The sequence below is a fragment of the Lynx canadensis genome, chromosome D2 (genome assembly GCF_007474595.2).
Source record: "Lynx canadensis isolate LIC74 chromosome D2, mLynCan4.pri.v2, whole genome shotgun sequence".
Lineage (NCBI taxonomy): Eukaryota > Metazoa > Chordata > Mammalia > Carnivora > Felidae > Lynx > Lynx canadensis.
Window position 1 is genome coordinate 68,376,168 of NC_044313.2, and position 19,379 is coordinate 68,395,546.

At 43.8% G+C, this 19,379-nt stretch overlaps 1 protein-coding gene across 1 annotated transcript in view; it reads left to right on the plus strand.

Moving 5' to 3' along the window:
• Positions 1 to 19,132, plus strand: part of RAB4A (RAB4A, member RAS oncogene family) — a 46,293-nt gene extending 27,161 nt beyond the window's left edge. The window contains exons 3-8 of the mRNA XM_030334194.1: positions 555 to 669; positions 5,470 to 5,532; positions 7,336 to 7,490; positions 8,717 to 8,812; positions 13,106 to 13,242; positions 17,406 to 19,132. Of these exons, the coding sequence (XP_030190054.1) occupies positions 555 to 669; positions 5,470 to 5,532; positions 7,336 to 7,490; positions 8,717 to 8,812; positions 13,106 to 13,221 (545 nt within the window). The 3' untranslated portion in view covers positions 13,222 to 13,242; positions 17,406 to 19,132. The remainder of the gene's footprint in view (positions 1 to 554; positions 670 to 5,469; positions 5,533 to 7,335; positions 7,491 to 8,716; positions 8,813 to 13,105; positions 13,243 to 17,405) is intronic.
• Positions 19,133 to 19,379: the final 247 nt, after the last annotated feature.

Consider the following 19,379-nt stretch of genomic DNA (forward strand, 5'->3'; position numbering starts at 1 on the left):
AGGCATTGGGTTTGGGGGTTGTTTTTGTTTTTGTTTTTGTTTTATCTTTTCCTCTTTTTCCCTTCATCTCTGGTGTCCATCAAGTTTCTTTTGGGGCTACAGTGTTTTTCCTCCCCTTTGATTTCTTTGGAATATTTATCCATTCAAATAGTGGGAATTCTCACCTCTTCATTACTGACTGAGGTGCAGTGGGCCGTAAGCCCTTTCGGGGGGCACCCGGGTATTTTATGCAGTCACCATTTGTGAGTACCCTCCCCGTGGACGGGTAGATGTGGTTCTCATGTGGTGTAGCCATTTCCAAGCCTAGACTTTAAAATGTATGGTTTATTTTGGGGGTCTTGCAAAAGAGTCTTATCGCCTCCTTCAGAAGAGGAAGTGTGTGTGTGTTCTGTTTAAAACAGTGAGTGCTTCGTATCAACTGACTGTTGGAAAAATGAAAGGCTACAGTAAATTACATTTCCGTTGACTTTAACCCTTGATTTCACTTGTTTAAATCTGTAAGCCTGTTTCCTTAATGTTCTAAAATTAAATATCTTGTTCTTTTTCTTTTTCAGTCAAAGATGACTCAAATCATACAATAGGAGTGGAGTTTGGTTCAAAGATAATAAATGTTGGTGGTAAATATGTAAAGTTACAGATATGGGATACAGCAGGCCAAGAACGATTCAGGTAGCTTTCTCTCTAACTTAATAAAAATATTTGAAAATTGGATTTGAAATAACCAATTACAGTCTTTTAATATGTGTAGTTGTCTTCTCCCCTACACAGATTTCAGAACCTTCACCTCTGGAAGCTTAAAGAGCAGCTTCTTGTCTTAAAGGACTGTTTTCTCCAGGTGGCATTGACTTGCTAAAGAACGCGTTAGAATCTCTTTTGAGCGAACGCATCCTAATGTAGAGGCTGAGTTATTCTTTGGGACTAGCGAGTACATTTGGAGGATGTGACATTGTGTATTCTGCAGTATACTTTGAGATTAAAATTAAGGCAAAGTAATAGCACAACAATTTCTTCTCTTTCACTTTTAAAGGAGAATTTTTAAAAACCTCTTTTGCGGTTTTCTTTTGTTTTACATTAACTAGAGCACGTTCTGACGGCTGGTATACGTTCCACCAAATATTCTCTCCTGCACATTTTTATTACACTATAGTCATAACTGATGTTTGAAATTACGACCCCAGATCACTGCATAGGAGGTTACATGTTTAATAGTCTGTAACTACTAAAGCAAGAAAATGGATTGATATTTTAGGTGTGTTTTTTGAACAGATACACAAAGTCAAAACAGAACGGATATTCACGGTCTTAAAATTCAGTTAAGTAAAACTCACTCTCACTATAAGCATTTCATTTCATTAAAGGCAGGAGTATATTATATTTTAAATGTTCAGTAATTGTTTGCTTCAGAAATATCGAAACCATTTTTAATCACGATCATTCTTCTGGAACCACTGATCAAACACGCAGACTTGTGTTTTCTCAGCCCCGAACCCTCACCGGAATGACTATAAAATAACAGAAATGGCATTAACTCGCAAACACCCAGAAAGGGAGGGTATGTGATTAGTGGATGGTGACTGACTAAAAGCTACATCTAAGTGCCCATAATGGGGGAGGCCAGGGAGCTGGAGGCCACGTCCTCCTGCTGAGTCCCAAGAAAGGTCAGGATTTGGAAGCTTCAGGTTCTACAGGAGGGAGGTTTAAAGTGTTTCTGTATGTGTGCACACACACACACACACACACACACACGATGAGAAGTTCAGTCTCTGAGTTAAAGCAGGGTCTAGACGCGAAGTCATAAGGCGCAGCAGAGGACAGGGACGAGGGAAGGACTGAAAAGAAGGAAATCGGTGAAAGTCTGCGAACCCTCGCCCTCTTCTCCCACCTCTTCCCTGGCTGCTGGCCGCCAGGCGCGTATTCAGGAGAAACAATTTTTCTCTGCAGGAGAATGAGTAGCCCCAAAGGAAAGGCCTAAATATATTAACATGTTGGCGTCTCCAATGAAATAGCCCAATCTCTGTGATTTTTCTACTGAAGAAATGAGATTCCAGATGTAGCGGGCCCGCCTTAGACCAAATGCAAATGAATGGGGCAAAAAAATCCCAGCTAGCGTGCATGTCGTGTGAAATTTCAGAGGACAAAGAGGCAGTGGAGATACAAAAAGATCCCCAGAAGAAAAACACAGTCACATTAAAGGAGCAGAAATGGGAATTGCATTTCACCATTCAACAGCAGCATGCAGAAGCGAAAGATACTGAAGCCTCACCTTGCCAACCCAGCATGAAAAATCCCATTCCGACCTTCGAAACTTAGCCAAACTATCAATCAAGTGTGATAGATAATAAAGTCAGAAGACCTTCAGATATTCAAGAGTAGGGGAAACAAAGGTTGTCTTTCACACACTCTTTCTTAGAAACTTCGGGAGGGTATGCTTCATCAACACAAAGAAGTAAACCCTGAACGAGGACGGTGAAGTCCACCCACCCAGCTGGGGAGAAGAACAAGGAGGCACCGCAGGCCGGTCGGTGGCAGGCAAGGGTGCTCCCCGGCAGGAAGAGGAGACGGAGGGAAGGGGGTGGGAGGTTATGAGTGTGCTAGATTCTTATCAAAGCAGGAAAGCAGTAAGCCCTGAAACTCACAAGTCGAATAGTTTCATAAGCATTTTACAGAAAGATGGAAGCAAATGCCGGAGAAAGGAAACGAAGATCCATGAGAGTAGGGACGTTTGTGCGTTTCTTTGTTGCTTCTCCAAAGCCCTGGGGAGAATATAGCACGTAGGTGTTCAACATGTATTCTGTTAGTGACTTCATTTAGGAAAAAAGTCAAGTGCAAGGGAAGGAACTCGCCTTGGGAGTGGGGCTCCCAGGAAGAGTGAGGCGGGAGACAGCGGAGTTTCATGTTGAGACTGTCAGCGCTATTTCCTTTTCAAACTATGTACCTGTATTACTCTGCTTTAAATGACTTTTGAGAAACACTAACTGCCTCAAAAAAGTACTCTTAAATGCTTAAATCTGTATACTTGAATAATTTGTTAGACACCACATGTCAAAATACCGTGTTTTAAAGTGAATGATGCAGCCGATATAATTTAGTTTATCTTGAGGAAAAAAACTCTTACATACCCCTTTCTCTGGAAACTAGATGTCTGCTAGTTTCTGGAAACTAAAATAGAAAAGAGTTGCCCCCACGTATGTGGAAAAGAGGCCTCCCTCCAGTCCGAGAGGCGGCCCCAGGAAGCACTCACAATGCGGCCCTTCTCACGCTGCACCTGTCGCCAGGTCTCCAAGCATATGCCGTGCAGAGCACAGTCTACGGGTAGAAAGGAAAAGCCTCAAGCTATCTGTGTGCCTTTGGAGTTTAAGAGCCGAAAAATACATTTAAAAATAGCTGCCCTTTTCAAAGTATCAAACTAATCATGAGTCATCTTGTTTGTTTTTGATAAGTTCCCCAGTTTTCTTTTTGCCCTAAAGATAGGCACTGTTCTGTGATGTGTATTTTCTGACACCAAACGGGGGGTTTTCCACACCTGTTCTCCAGTTTTCCAATACCAACTCGGTGTCCAACAATTCAACTCCAATTCTGACTCTCTCTGGAGTTAGCATCCGACCCCACAGGCTAAGGGGTCCCACAGACCTGCTCCCACTTCATACACTAGTGCTAAATTAGGTGCCCAGGCCATCCTCCCTTCTGCCCAGCAAAATACAAATTCACAGGTTCCCACAACACATCCCCCAGGTTCAGTAATTTGTTAGAACAGCTCACAGAACTTAGGAAAGGACTGCATTCACTGTCACCAGTTTATTATAAAGGGTACAACCCAGGAACAGCCAAGAGATGCATTGGGCAATGTTTGTGGCAATTGGGTGCTGAGCTCCCAGGCCCTCTCCGGGTGCTCTGCCCTCTCTGCCCCTGTGATCATGAACTCAGAAGCTCTCTGAACCCTATCATTCAGGGGTTCTTACGGAGGTGTCGGTAGGTGAACACGGTTGATTCAATCATCGACCGTTGGCCCTTGAGGTCCATTTCCAGCGTCTGAGCACAGGAAGCCTTGTAGGTGTTGACGAGGAATTTGGTTGCTCAGGAAAATGGACCAGGGGACACAAGTGGCAGTGGGGACACGCGTGGTAGTGGGTGACTGCAGGGATCCAGGCGGAGACCGGTGGTTTGGGTTAGGATGGCCCTGGTGAAGCTGGAAGAACATGGACAACACAGGAGACGTCAGTTAGTGAGCCAAGACCTGACTGGTGGGTCCAGTGTGGAGAAGGTTGAGGATAAAAGCAGAGTTTTCTGGCTGATAAACAGAGGGGCGGTGGCGTTCCCCACCCCCCAAACCAGAATGGACGTGGCGGGTAGGAGCCAAGACGTCCTGTCTTGTAAATGTTAAGTGTGACATGTTCATTAGGCAGTCACGAGGGGGCGTTGGGGCAGCGGCCGGATCTTCCAGAAGTAGCCCGAGCCGCAGATTACTCTCGGGTCAAGGTGTGACTAGAAGAGAGAACCCGGGACTGAGCCCCAGCTCCGAGGAACTCTGGGACAAACAGGGCAGGCTGGCTCGCGAGAGTGTGACCCCGAGCTGGAGGAGGAGAAGCGGCCAGTGAGGGAGGAGAGGGGGGCGGCTGGTTCAGGGAGGGGTGAGGCGGGGTGGAGGGATGAGGACCCAGAAATGCCGCCGGACTCGGAGACGCGGAGGAGCGGACACGGACGCCAGAGCAGTGGTGAAGAGAAGGAAACAGCTGCTGGGGACAACTGCTTTGGAGGAATTGGGGCGCAGAGAGGAACAAACAGCGGGACGGTAGCCGAAAGGACTGTGCCGCACGTCTTGCTGTTCGAGATGGGACGTAGCGGAGCACATTTTATGTTGCTGATGGGGGGTGGAATCTAACAGAGAAGGAGAGACTGATACTACTGGGGAGAAAGCGTGTTACTGAGAGAAAATAATCCTGAGGACCGTGAGAACGGATAAGATGTGTCAGAGGCACTCAGTTGGCATAGGCGAAGCGGCCTTTCCTTGTTAGGAGTGGGGAGGGGAAAAGAAGGTGAGTACGGGGGCGGTGGGGGCAGTGGCTTCCCACCCGAGGACTTCCCTTTTCCCGGGAAAAGGGGGGCAGCTACACAGGGCCACGGAGAAGGCCTGAAACTCCCCAGAGGAAGCAGGGCAGGAGTGCTGGGTGCTGAGCGCCCGCCTAGGGGTTCTGATGGCTCCCTAAGATGCTTTGCCCCTCCTTGTAAGTTCAGAGCCGATCTTGGGTGCTGGGGGAGAGTTGTCTCAGCCGCACGTCCCCCCACCTCCCCAGCGTTTCCGTGACGTGATTTCAGACGAGCCCCCCGTTCGCTCGCTCAGATGTCTGCATCATTTCTGTTTTAATGCAACACCTGTCCCTGCGTGGTGGTCTGCAAAGCAAAAATAGGTGACAGTGTTCAGTGGGAGAGGATCTTGATTGGCCGGAAGTAAGAGCAGTGTAACTCTTTCAGGTCTGTGACGAGAAGTTATTACAGAGGTGCCGCGGGAGCACTCCTCGTCTACGACATCACCAGGTAACGTGACCCCCCCCCAACCCCCACCCCCGGTGGAAGAGGCAGCCCTGCTCCCCGGAGCCTGGTCTTGCCAAAGCGCACCTGCGTGCAGTGTGTGCTTTGTGCCTGGGATTCTGGAATCCCCTCGGCCCCTTCATCCGGGGCTTTAGAGGTGTCTGAGCCAGCCGCTGCCGCCCCTTTGCCACGTAAGGAAATGCAGCAGTGAGGTTTTAGATAAAGCATCCCCAGCGGTTCATTATGTTTCTTAGCTTGATGCTTTGACACATTCCTCAAGGTTCCCAAAGTGAACGTTTCGGTGTGGTAAATTATTAGAAGTCATCGATGTCGACGAAAGGTGAGGGCCCAGGCTCTGGGCTCTGACCGCCCGGGTTCGCATGCAGCTCTGGGCGGCTAGCTGGGTGGTCCTCGGGGAGGGTGCCGTAGCGTCTGGACTTCAATGTCCTGGTCCGTTACAGGGAGCGCTGATAATTGCGTAAGACTTGGGAGGTTTGCAGCTGGTTGAATCGGTTGGTGTTAAGGCTCTTGGCACATCATAAGGATCCGAGTGCACTGTCACCCACGTATCACAAATTAAATTCGAAATCTGGTTCCTTGGTCTCACTTGCCCCATCTCGAGGGCTCAGTAGCCTCACGGGACCGGTGGCTGCTGAATTGGACAGTACGGATTATAGAACAGTCTTGTCCTTGCAGAAGTCCCATCAGACAGCACTGATCTCAGTGTGTGCCGGCACCACCTTAAAAATGTCATCTGTACCCTATCATCTGGCAGCTCTTTCCGGTAGGAACTTGGCCAAAGAGTGTCACCTTGCTGCTGTGACACCCAGTCTGTGTGTGCGGAAGGAGGCACACTGGCAATGAGGTGGCAGCTCCTGGCCCGGCCCTGCCGCCCTTGCTCAGGCAGTGAAAGGCTCAGCTTGCCAACTGCAAAGTCATCAGGCTAAGTAATCTGCCCGCAGGGCAGATGTGTCCCTGAATGTATCAGGACAGAAGACGGCAGATGGCAGAGCTGGTCCTGGAGCCCGACGGACCCAGTCAAGTCCTGGCTCCGCCACTGGCTGCTTGTGTGACTTTGGGCAACTTAATTAATCTCTCCGGGCCTCAGGCTTCTCATGGAAAAGGGAGGTAGAGTTTATGCACAGAGTCTTTTTTTTTTTTTTTTTAATTTTTTTTTTTTTCAACGTTTTTTATTTATTTTTGGGACAGAGAGAGACAGAGCATGAACGGGGGAGGGGCAGAGAGAGAGGGAGACACAGAATCGGAAACAGGCTCCAGGCTCCGAGCCATCAGCCCAGAGCCCGACGCGGGGCTCGAACTCACGGACCACGAGATCGTGACCTGGCTGAAGTCGGACGCTTAACCGACTGCGCCACCCAGGCGCCCCTATGCACAGAGTCTTTATAAAGAATGTGATAAACTCCTACAAAGTACGAGCATGCCGCACAGACCTGCTACATGATAGCAGCTACCTGTTAGAACTTGCTTCCCCACGTTGCACACAACTGAGCCTAGAGCTAAGAGCTCGATAAATATTAGCAAAATGAATAAAGGAACTTCTGTTTCCTTTTGCACCGATTGGGCAAAAACAAATAGCAAAATATCTGACTTGCTGTCGCCATTTTTCTGGAAGAAAAACAAACCCTATGGCGTGGTGTGTAATTGAGCATTCAGGTTACCTGAGTAACCTTAAAGGTTGTTGACATTGCCCTGACGTGTTTAAAAGCAGTGTGAGTAGTGTGAATGATTGGAAAGAGTTGCTAGTTTTATAAAAAACATGTATTATTTTCACAATCTTATATTATGCAGCCGAGAAACCTACAATGCGCTTACTAATTGGTTAACAGATGCCAGAATGCTAGCGAGTCAGAACATTGTGATCATCCTCTGTGGGAACAAGAAGGACCTGGATGCAGATCGTGAAGTTACTTTCTTAGAAGCCTCCAGATTTGCTCAAGAAAATGGCAAGTGACCTTTTACTTAATACTACCGCTTTTCAAATGGGCGGATCTGGGGATAACAACATTGCTTTGGGTTTACCGTATCTACTGAAATTTTACGATTAAGCCGTACTTAAGAAATGTGAGACCTCCTGTTGTTTTTAGTAAATTTAGACTTAACCTATTTTCACTGTATTCTGTCCGCCAGGTTACCATGAGGATAAAAGCAAATGTGCTAATACTGTGTAATGACCTTTCAGTCCAAGGTCTTTGAACAGCCCAGGCTTTGGTCTAAAGTGAAATTTATACTAATAATTTTTAAAGGCCTTAATCAGGTGGTGTCCTGTCCTTCCCCCCCCCCCCAATGTAATTTGGAGCTAAGTTGGTAAAATGTTAGATCTAAATAGAAGAGGAAGCAGTGGAAGAGATACTAGGCTTATTGGCTCTATTTTAGTTACATTAAATTAAAGTCATTTGGTTCTAGATGCCTTTGAAACCTCTATGATTTTCCATACAGAACACCAGAGAACGACACATAAAATTAATGGTTGCTTATAGATCACAAAACGATCAGAATTTAGACATTTTAAATAATTTTTAGAACCAGCCAAGGACTAAAATATCCTAGCGCCAATTGTCCCTTGGAGTCTAGGGCTACCAAATTATACTCTTACAGATTGACTGGCGTTGTGCTAAGAAAATAAGCATGGGAGAAGAACCTAAGCCATCGTGAGTTTGGAAAGAAACCATTTAGAAATACAGAAGCAAGGCGAGCCCGCCTCCCCACTGGGGTAGTAAGCGCCCTGGTGGATACGAAGAGTGTTAATTCATAGAAGGCCTCTTCGCCGTCAGAATGACAAGCTGCCGTGTAGTCCCCTCCAAAATGAAAAACCTTTCGGTTGTATCCATGGTGACATGAAGACTATTTGGAGGATCTCCATCTCGTGTCGACAGCTGGGCCCTTTCTAGCAGCCTGCTTCCTTACCAAACGCTGGAGCTCGCACGGTCTCTCCAGTAGACTTAAGTGCTAGCACAAGGTGTCTTCCGCTTTTCAGGAAAGCGTAGATGTCTTCTGACATTTAAAAAGCCGTATTTACATTTACTGATTTTATTTGCAGAAATATGTGGTTCGTAAGTAATAAATTGCTTTTTTGCCTGCCGTTCGAAGAGAATTCTGAACAGGCTGTCCGTTATTGAATTGTGATCGTCCTCTAAACATGGCTTCGTGTTTTGTTTGATGTCACTTTTAGAGCTGATGTTCTTGGAAACAAGTGCACTAACGGGGGAGAACGTGGAAGAGGCCTTTGTACAATGTGCAAGAAAAATACTTAACAAAATTGAATCAGGTAAGAAGTTTTGCATCAATAAACTTTTCTTCAGCATATTTTACTGTCTAGCCCGGTAGTATCACCTTTTAGTTTTCCAGGAGTGATTTAGTCCAGGAGTATTCTCTCTACATCCACCAACCTAAAATTGCCGCTTATGGTTTTGAAGGCGTTGTGCACATGGCTGAGGTGAAACCCCACCCTTGTTCATAGTGGCTTCCATGGCCCACTGGTGACAGAGGATGGGGCAGTCGGGGCTTCAGTGGGTGTTGGCTTTCAGAACCCTGGCCTTTTTGGGATCCATCGCTTCGAGGAGGAAGATCGGAGCTCTGTTCGCTCTCTGACAACAGCTTACTAGCCCTGCTGGGCCACGGTCATGTGGCGTGATGGTGGACCGCCTGCGTGAGGTTAAGGAAGTTATGGGTACATGCACGATGTTGGTACTTGCAGCTTGTACCTCATGGATAGTTTATTTCTGAAGCTAACTGAGCATGCTTCGGTAGTAACGTGTCTCGTTATTTTGTTGTATTTGTCACTTCAGTAAAAATGAGTTTAAAATAACCTGGGGCTCCAGGGTGGCTCTGCCAGTTGAGTGTCCGACTTTGGCTCAAGTCATGGTCTCACGGTTCGCGAATTCGAGCCCTGCTTGCGTTCTCTGCTCTCGGTGCAGAGCCTGCTTCAGATCCTCTGTCTCCCTCTCCTCGCCCGCTTGCACACACTCTCTCTCTTTCTCTCTCTCAAAAATAAACAGTTTTTAAAAAAAAAACATAAAAAAATAAAATAACCCTAGTTTAGGCAGCCGACAAAATAGTATGTAGTTGTCATTATTAAAGTTGAGTTTTATTAAGATACCGAAATTATATGTAGACGTTCACTTTTTAATTGATTCACTCAAATATCCAAAGGTTGGTTCTTTGTCAGGTGCTAGGATACAAAAACGAATTAATCACAACCCTTGCCCTCAAGAAACTGTCTTTCATGAGACACATCAAAAGATCATTACAATACGGTGTGGAGGATACAATAATTGGGAGGCGCATAGAATCCTGGGGTCGCACAGAGAAGGGGAACCTGCCCAGCCAGGTCACGGAGGTGGTGTCCCTCCAAGAGGAGGTGATAACCGAGCCCAGTCTTTCAAAATGTAGGAATGAGCCTGCCTAGGGAGTGGAGAGGAGGGTAGTCCAGCAGAAAGGACAGCAGGAGTTGAGACTGGCAGAAAATGACCGCAAAGTTGAAATCACTAGAACAGAGAGACTACAGTGGGGGGGTGGCAGAGGAGAAGGTTGGAGAGAGGCACCCGCCAGGCCAGTGATTCTCATCAAGGATATGGAACTTTGTCCTGTGGGTTACTGAGTCTCACCTCTGGCTGTCCACTAGAGTCACCTGGGACACGAAAATTCAGATCCCAGGCCCCACCTCTTGAGATGCTGATTAATTGGGCCGAGGCATAGTCTGGGCATCAGCATTTCTAAAAGCCCTCGTATGTGATTGACTCTAGCACTCCTCCAGGATTGAGAACCACGGCTGTACGGGATGGGAAGCTATTCAGGGATGGGAGCAGTGAGTGTTAAGGTCAGGTCGGGACCTGAGATACATCATGCATGTAGGCGGCCACGTCGAGGACGGAGTGAAAGAACAGGACTAGAGACCAGGAGAGCAATTAAGGCATTTTTGAGTAATCCAAGTAAAATATGACTGATTAAAGCTTTAAGGAGGATGTGGAAGTAAAGATTAGGAGATATAGATGAATCTAAGAAATATTTTGGTAGCAGCGTCATGTGACTCCAACGCTAAATAGTAGGGCAGTTGGTTTTGGGGTGAGGGGGGCGGTGAGGCGGTGGGGTCAGGAAGGCATGAGGAGCCAAGGATAACTAGATGTCACACTTGGGTAACTCGGTAAAGAGATGTCATTAAGCCAGAGGATAAGCGGGCTCAAGGGAATGAAGGGGAGTCCGTTTCAGATGGGTTCCCTTTGCAGTGCCACTGGCACAACAAGCACGTGCAGTTACAAGCTCTGGGGAGAGGTCTGGGCTGGCGGTATCCATTTGGGAGTCATCAGTACGCTGGAGTAGTCGAAACTACGGAAGGAACGTGATCATCCGAGAGCAGTTGAGAGTGAGAAAAGCAATGATCAAAAGCAGAGCCTTGGAGACCGAGAGAGAAGAGGAGGAACCTACAAAAGAGAAGGAAATGGTCAGAGGTGTCTGGAAAGAACCAGGGGAAAGTGGGTATCATTTCAGCCCAAACACTAAGCGAGTCAAAGACTTGTTCGCGATCGAGTGAGATGGAGACCAGTCTGATAAGCTAAGAACTAAGCTAAGAAATAGCCACAGGCGTGGGTAATAGGAAGTCACTGATCATCTTCATCAAGAACAGCTCCAGCAAAATTATGAAAATAGAAGACAGCAAACGAGGAACAAAGAGGAAGTGAGAAAGCAGAGTGAGTTTTGATTCCTCTCTTGAGGAAGAAGGTACTGGTATGGCAGGGTACAAAGGAGTAAAGAGGTTTCGGTGATGGAAGACATTTTAGCATTTCTAAGTGCCGAGAGAGAAAATGAGGTAGAAAGTAAAGGAGAGGAGGTAGGGAGAGGGCATGACAGAGAAAGTAGGGCACTGGGTGAGGTAGTGGGAGAGAGGGTCGAGGGCCCAGATACAAGAGAGGGACACTTCATCCTTCTGGATTTTCTTGATCTGAAAACAGAATATTTTTTCTTTACGAAATTTGGCACAAAAACTGTTACTTTTAAAGACTCTATAACATACGTTGTTATTAAAATTGACTTGGTGTTGAGTATTGCCAAGCTCAGCCTGAGGTTTTATTTAATTACCTTGCCACCTTAATACTGCATCCATGAATATAGTACACATAAGTTGACTCATATAAAACTTTCAAGGTCTATTTCTTCTGAGATCCTCAAAATCATAATTATGTCTAGGTGAAAGAATATAAAGATATTAGTTAAAATTTTTCAGCAGTATTTTTTAAATATGGTTCAAAAGCCATCATTTCCTCTTTTTTTTTCTTTTTTTACACAAAATTTAGCATACTATAAATTCTGCCGCATCTTGCTTTTTGTACTTACTAGATCTACGGATGATTACAAATCAACGTACAGAGACTTCCCTATACATACATATGCTAAGGTACACATGTACGTATTTTGTGTGCACATGTAATATTCAGTTGTCTGTGTTGCCATAATTTATTTAACCAGTCTACTTTGGACATTTGGATTATTGCCAACATCTTGCTGTCACAGATAATACTGCAGTAAATAACCTTTTATATTCTCGTTTCGCATGTGTGGAGTGTGTGTGTAGGATAAGTTCCCAGGAGTGGAATTGCCAGGTCAAAGAACCTAAGCATTTGGATATTAGGTCGAGGCTATCACATTCCTGCTATATATGAGGAATGGAGCCCCACTAGAATGAATAGAAGTGCTTATTGCACTAAAGCCACACCCACGGGCGATATTGCCACACTTGGGTTCGTACCATTCTGGTAAGTAGGCAGTGGTCTCCTTGTAGTTTAATTTGAAATTAATTTAGTTTTGTGTACATACTACATTCACATAATTCCAAATTCAAAAAATACAAAAGAGGATACAGTGAAAGTCTCCCTCCACACCCCTCTCGCGGCTCCTAGCCATCTAAAACTCCTTCTTTTTTTTTTTTTTTTAACGTTTATTTATTTTTGAGACAGAGAGAGACAAAGCATGAATGGGGAGGGTCAGAGAGAGGGAGACACAGAATCTGAAACAGGCTCCAGGCTCTGAGCCATCAGCACAGAGCCCGACGCGGGGCTCGAGCTCATGGACCGTAAGATCATGACCTGAGCCAAAGTCGGCCGCTTAACCGACTGAGCCACCCAAGCGCCCCTAAAACTCCTTCTTAAAGCCAGCCGTTATTATCACTTCTTGATATATCCTTCCAAAGGTATTTTTATGCCCATGCAAGAAAATGTGTATGTGGTTTTACTCCTTTATTCAAAACATTGGGTTTTTTTTTTTAATGTTTATTTATTTATTTTGAGAGAGTGTGAATGGTGGAGGGACAGGGAGAGAGGGAGTGAGAATCCCAAGCAGGCTTCACACTGTCAGTGCAGAGCCCGGTGCAGGGCTCAAACTCATAAACCGTGAGATCATGACTGGAGCCAAAATCAAGAGTAAGGTGGTCAACTGACTGAGCCACCCAGACCCCCCTCAAAACACTGTTTACACACAGTGTTCTGCACTTTGCTTTTTTCACTGAATATATTTGGGGCACCACAGAAACATAAAAACTTCTTTTAAAGAAGACTTGCTTGGTCCTCAGGTGAGCTGGACCCAGAAAGAATGGGCTCTGGTATTCAGTACGGAGATGCTGCCTTGAGACAGCTGAGGTCACCACGTCGCGCACAGGCCCCAAGTGCTCAGGAGTGTGGTTGTTAAAAGCAGCACGGGAGTGCACAGGTAGGTGCTCACATCGCAGCATCTTTGCTGACACAACCTTGTACTCTTCGTTACTTGGGCGTTCTATACATGCTTAGCTGTAAAGGTTGCTGTCGCTTTTTGCAGCTACGTTGAAATGGAGAGGTGATTGTATAATTAAAATTAGGTATTTTCAACAACAGCGTTGAAACATTCTTCTCAAGCTCACATGGAACATTCACCAAGATAGACAACATTCGGAGCTATAAAACACACCTTAACAAATTTAAAAGAATAGAAATTACACAGTGTCTTCTCTTAGACCGCAATGGAATTGAACTAGAAATCAATAACAGAGAGATAACTGGAAAATCCAAAATCTGTGGAGGTTAACACAGTTTTAAATAACTCGTGGGTCAAGGAAGAAATCTCAAGAGGAACTTAAACACATTTGGAATTAAATGAAAATCAAAACACTGCTTATCAAAATGTGGAATGTGGTGTAAGCATTGTTAGAGGGAAATTTATAGCATTGAATGCATAATTAGAAAAGAAGAAAGATCTCAAAATCAGTCATCTAAGTGTCCACCATCAGAAACTGGAAAAAGAAGAGCAAATTAAATTCAAAGTAGGCAGAAGAAATAATAAGAACTAGAGCAGAAATCAAGGAGATCAAAACCAAGAAATCAATGGAGAAAAATGAACAAAATCAAAGCTGATTTATTGAAAAAGATCAATACAATCAATAACCTTGTTAGCCAGGCTAATTAAGAAAAAAGAGAGACATAATACTAATATCAGAGATGAAAGAGGGGAATCACTGCAGATCCTATGGACATGAAAAGGATAGTAAAAGAACACTATGCGCACAAGTTTGATAATACAGATGAAACAGACCAATTCCTTGACCTATTTGCCAAAACCCAAGAAAAAAATAGACAATTTGACTAAGTCTACATCTATTAAAGAAACTGAACCAATGATTAATAATCTTCGAAAACAGAAAGCACCCGGCCCAGATGGGTTCACTGGTGAGTTCTACCATTTAAGGAAGAAATTACACCATTTCTCTACAATCTCTTCCACAGGACAGAAGCAGATGGGATACTTGCTACTCGTTCTACGAGACCAGCGTTACCCTAATTCCAAAACCAGACAAAGACATGACAAGAAAACTACAGACCAGTATCTCTCATGAATATAGATGCAAAAATCCTCAATAAAATTTTAGCAAATCAAAGCCAACACTGTACAAAAAAGAATTCTATGCCACTTCCAAGTGGGATTTATCCCAGGTATGCCAGGCTGGTTCAACATTCCAAAATCGGTTAATGTAATCCATCACATCCGTGGGCTAAAGAAGAAAAATCACCCGATCACATCAAGAGAAAAATCATTTGACAAAATCCGACACCCATTCATGATGAAAATTCTCAGTAAACTAGGAATAGAGGGGAATTTCCTCAACGTGGGGAAGAGTATCTATAGAAAACTGCTAACAGCATTAAACTTGAAGCTTTCCAATTCATAACAAGAAACAAGGAAGGATGTCTCTGCTCACCACTCCTTTTCAGCATCATCCTGGAAGTTCTAGCTCATGCAGTAAGACAAAAAAGGAAGTAAAAAGTACACAGATAGGGAAGGAAGAAATTAATGTCTCTGTCCACAGACAACATGGTTATCTATGTGGAAAATCCAAAAGAATCCACAAACTCCTACGCAAGCGGTTATACGGCAAGGTTATATGGCAAGATACAAGGTTAATAGACAAAACTCAATCACTTCTCTATGTACCAGCAATGAACAAGTGCAGTCTGAAATTAAAAACACAATACTGTGTATATTAGCATTCAACAAAAGGAAATACTCGGGTCTAATTCTAACAAAATACGTGTAAGATCTGTATTAGGAAAAACCAAAGTGATTCTAAAGTTGACACGGAGTGACAGAAGACCCAGAACGGGCAGCACTGTATTGAAGGAGAAGAACAAAGCTGGACGGCCGTAGATCCTGGACTTCAAGACACTATACAGCTGTGGTCGCCCGGACAGTCTGGTATTGATGAAAGCATGAACAAAGAGATCAGTGGACCAGAGCAGAGAGCTCAGAAATACACCCACGTCGATACAGTCAGCTGATCTTTGATGAAGGAGCAGAGATGGTCCTTTCAACAGACGGTGCGAGAACAAGTGGCTAGCCACGTGCAAAAAATAGATAGATAGATAAATAAATAAATAAATAAATAAATAGATAGATAGATAGATAGATAAATAAATAAATAAGACTCCAGACACCACACACACACACACACACACACACACACACCCCTTACCCCCCTTTTCACAAAGATTAAATCAAAATGGATTACAAACCTAAATGTAAAACATAAACCTATAAAACTCCTACAGGATAACGTAGGAAAAAACCTAGGTGATCTTCAACGTAATGATGACTTTTTAGATACGGCACCAAAGGCGCCATCCACGAAAGAACCAGTCAATAAGCTGGGTTCCGTTACAAAACTTGTGCTCTAGGAAAGACACCAAGAGAGTGAGAAGACAAGCCACAGACGGGGGGAAAATATTTCTGGAAGACATCTAGTTAAGGATTGTTATCCAAATAATACAAAGAACCCTTAAAACTTAACAGAAAACAACCCAGTTTATAAATGGGCCAAAGACCTTAGCAGACGCCTCACCAAAGAAGACGTACCATAGGTGGCAGTGAGTATACGAAAAGATCCTGCACATCATATGTCATCAGGGAAATGCAAATTAAAACAACGATGAGGTACCACCACAGCATACTTACTAGAATGGCCAAAATAAAAGACGCACACAACACCCGATGCTAGCGAGGACGTGGAGCAGGGGAACTGTCATACGTCCCTACCGGGAATGCAAAATGGTCCGGCCGCTTTGGAAGACAGCGCGGCAGCTCTTACAAGACTAAACATTCTCCTACAATGTGATCCGGCAGTCTCACTTCTTGGTATTTACCCAGAGGAGTTGAAAACACAAAAATCTGCACGTGAATGTTTAAAGCAGCTTTATTCATAATTACCAAAACTTGGAAACAAGTAAGATGTCCTTCAGCAAATGGATCACTGAAGTATGGTACATCCAGGCAATGGACAATTCAGCGCTAAAAAAAAAAAAAAAAACTCTCAAACCATGAAAAGGCTACATATACTGTATGCTTCCAACAAGATGACATTCTGGAAAAGGCAAAACTATGAAGATAATTAAAAGATCAGGGGTTGGGGTTGGGGGGGATGAATAGGCAGGGCCTAGAGGATATTTGGGGCAGTGAAAATACTCTCTATGATACTGTAACGATGGATACATTTCATTATATATTTGTCCAAACCCATACAATGTACAGCATCAAGAGTTAACCATAGCGTAAATAATGGACTCGGGGGGATGACGATGTGTCAGTGCAGCTTCATCCCTGGTAACAAATGTTCCACTCTGGTCTGGGATGCTGATCACGGGTGAGGCTCTGCGTGTACGAGGGGCAGCGGGTATTTGGGAAACTGGGAAATCTATGAACTTTCCCCTCGCTTTTGTCGTGAACCTCAAACTGCTCCCAAAAAGTAAAATCTTAGTAAGAAGAAAGTCCTAAAGCAACCACTACAATAACATGACGAAGAGTTTTGGCTCATTAACCAACATAGGAATGAGAAGGAAATAAACACATAATTAATCTAAATAACCAAAAAGAAGGCAGAAAGAGGAAAGGGAGAGTAAGGAACAGATCAGACAAATAGAAAACAAATAGGAAATGGTAGATTAAACTCTACAAATTAAAAAAAAAAAAAGATGTTCTGCTTAAAAGAATGTAAACTTTAGGCTCTTAGAAAGGAAGGGTGGTCGTTGATGGGAGTAATTGAGATAGAGATTCTTCTGCCTTTGTATCAATACAGAGACTTTCTTGGGTTAACTGAAGTCTAAATGTGTCTGTTGCTAAAATAGGCTTTTTTTATAAAATTTGCAAGTAGAGATCGTAGCTTTGTAAAGCTTCCCTTTTCCCATTTGCCACAGTGGACTTTTTTATGCACCTGCAACATCATCTAACAGGTGTACATGACGTTTAAGTGGAGTAGGAAGATCTGTTCACCAAGTCCCTATGGGACTTTAAGCTGTATTTGTCTGCACATTTATAGTTATGCGGATTTCTAAATTGTTCTTCATATTTTTTAGGTGTTCAGGTGTTATTTGGGGCACAGTTGTCGGAGCTTGAGGAAGAAGTTTTTTACCACCGTCTTTTTCTACTTTATACAGAAGTAGATATTCCTGCGAAGAAGAATAATTTGGGGTAATATGCAAGCTAGTAGATGTGGCACAGCAAATCATATAATAAATCTCATTAAATGGACAGTACCGTTAGAGGTATACATGTATGTAAAAATTTTCTGGTCCATATTTTCCCTTTCATCTTTGGTTTAAATCCTCACTGTGTGCTGTATATAGACTCTTACTCAATACGTCTCCACGGCATGGTATCTGATGTAGGATCTGATAGAACGTTGCTCCCAGTGCAGTCTAAAATTTTATTTTCCTTAATCGTCTGAACTAAAACCTGTCGATGGCGAGTGTACTTTGATCATCCTGTCAGCTACATTGCACAGTTGGTTATATTGATGGCCCGGTATTCGAAGACTCTGGCATTGACGGCCAGTGAGATGCTTATTTACTTCCCATTTGCCACGGTCCACAAAGTGTTTACGTAACCCACACTTGAAATACTAGACCAGTAGTTACTCAGACACGGAAATAAAATGGAAAATGGAGTTTTTCCATGAACTTGACGCTTTCCAGCGCTCTGTTGATTTTACAGCACCTTCGTCCAGATCGATTCAGGAAGTGTAGCCAGAGTACCTGCTGTGTTTTAGGCACTGTGATCAGCACTAAGGATTCTGTTACCTTTACCCAAACTTACCAGGAAATCGATTCTACTTTCGGCTGTTGGTAAATGCGACGGACGGTATAACTGGGGCCGCTCACCTGTTCCCCGTTTGCTGCTCTGTCTGGTCTCCCTGCTGGAAAACACTGTTCGTTACTGTGCTTTTCCTAGGATTCGGTGTATGACGTCACTGCCTCTTTTTTAAGTCTTTTATTGTTTCGTGTTCATTTTAAGGAAACCCACTAAATCAAGTTAATATTAAAGGAATACCACTCATCAAGAAATTTCTGTATAGCTTTTGCTGAATACTTAAATGCCTTACTACGGTTATCGAGTTGACATGTTTTTAATTCACATAAGGTATATCGAAGTGTAATATATATTGTATTACAAAGACTTGTTCTAATATTTTAAAATGTCGATGCAAAAAACGTATAATAGAACTTTTCTTTAAAGTTGAAATACAGTATTACTTAAGGCCAAAAGGTTAAAAAGCATTCTTCACCTTATATATGTTCTTTCACTGTGACTTTTCGCTGCAGACTGATTGGTGAATTTCACTGCCTTTCAGTTAGAAGCTGCCTACTGCTTTGGTTGTTTGATTTAATCAACAGAGCACAGTGGCACTAGAAACTCTGGGAGGTGACTTGGGTAAAAAGATCAGTATGTATCTGTGTTAGGCGTCTTAATTTTGCTTTTTTTTTTTTTTTTTTGATGCCTGGAATATTTTTGTTTTGAAAAGTCCGAAAATGAAGTAAGTTTTCAGACTGAACCACTACATGGACCTCGCTGGAAGAATGTTCGATTCGGCGTCTCATTTATGATAGTTCTGCAGGGTGCTCACTTTTGAACAGCTCTTTGCATGGGATAGGAGCATGTCTGTTCTGCCACATCGCTTGATTCAAAAGCAAGAATTTTTAAAATAAGATGTTAACTTGGTTTACAAATGAGCCTATTAATTAAACCACAGGTACTGCATAGAATTCCACATCGTTTGACCAATAAAAGTTGCTGGAGAACCAAACCATGGTGGTTCTTAATAAAGGCCTTTCAGGAAAAATGAAGAAGGGAGATAATGTACTATATTGGTCAGTGGAGTGTTTTCCAACGCCCTCAACCAGTTCTCTGATTCTCCAGAGGTATGGGGGGGGCGGCCTACAATTCAGTTCCAATATTCTATACGTAGAGATAGCATCAGATCCCGCAGGTTACGGGCTTCGTCTGCCCCACCCCAACACACACACACACACACACACACACACACACACACA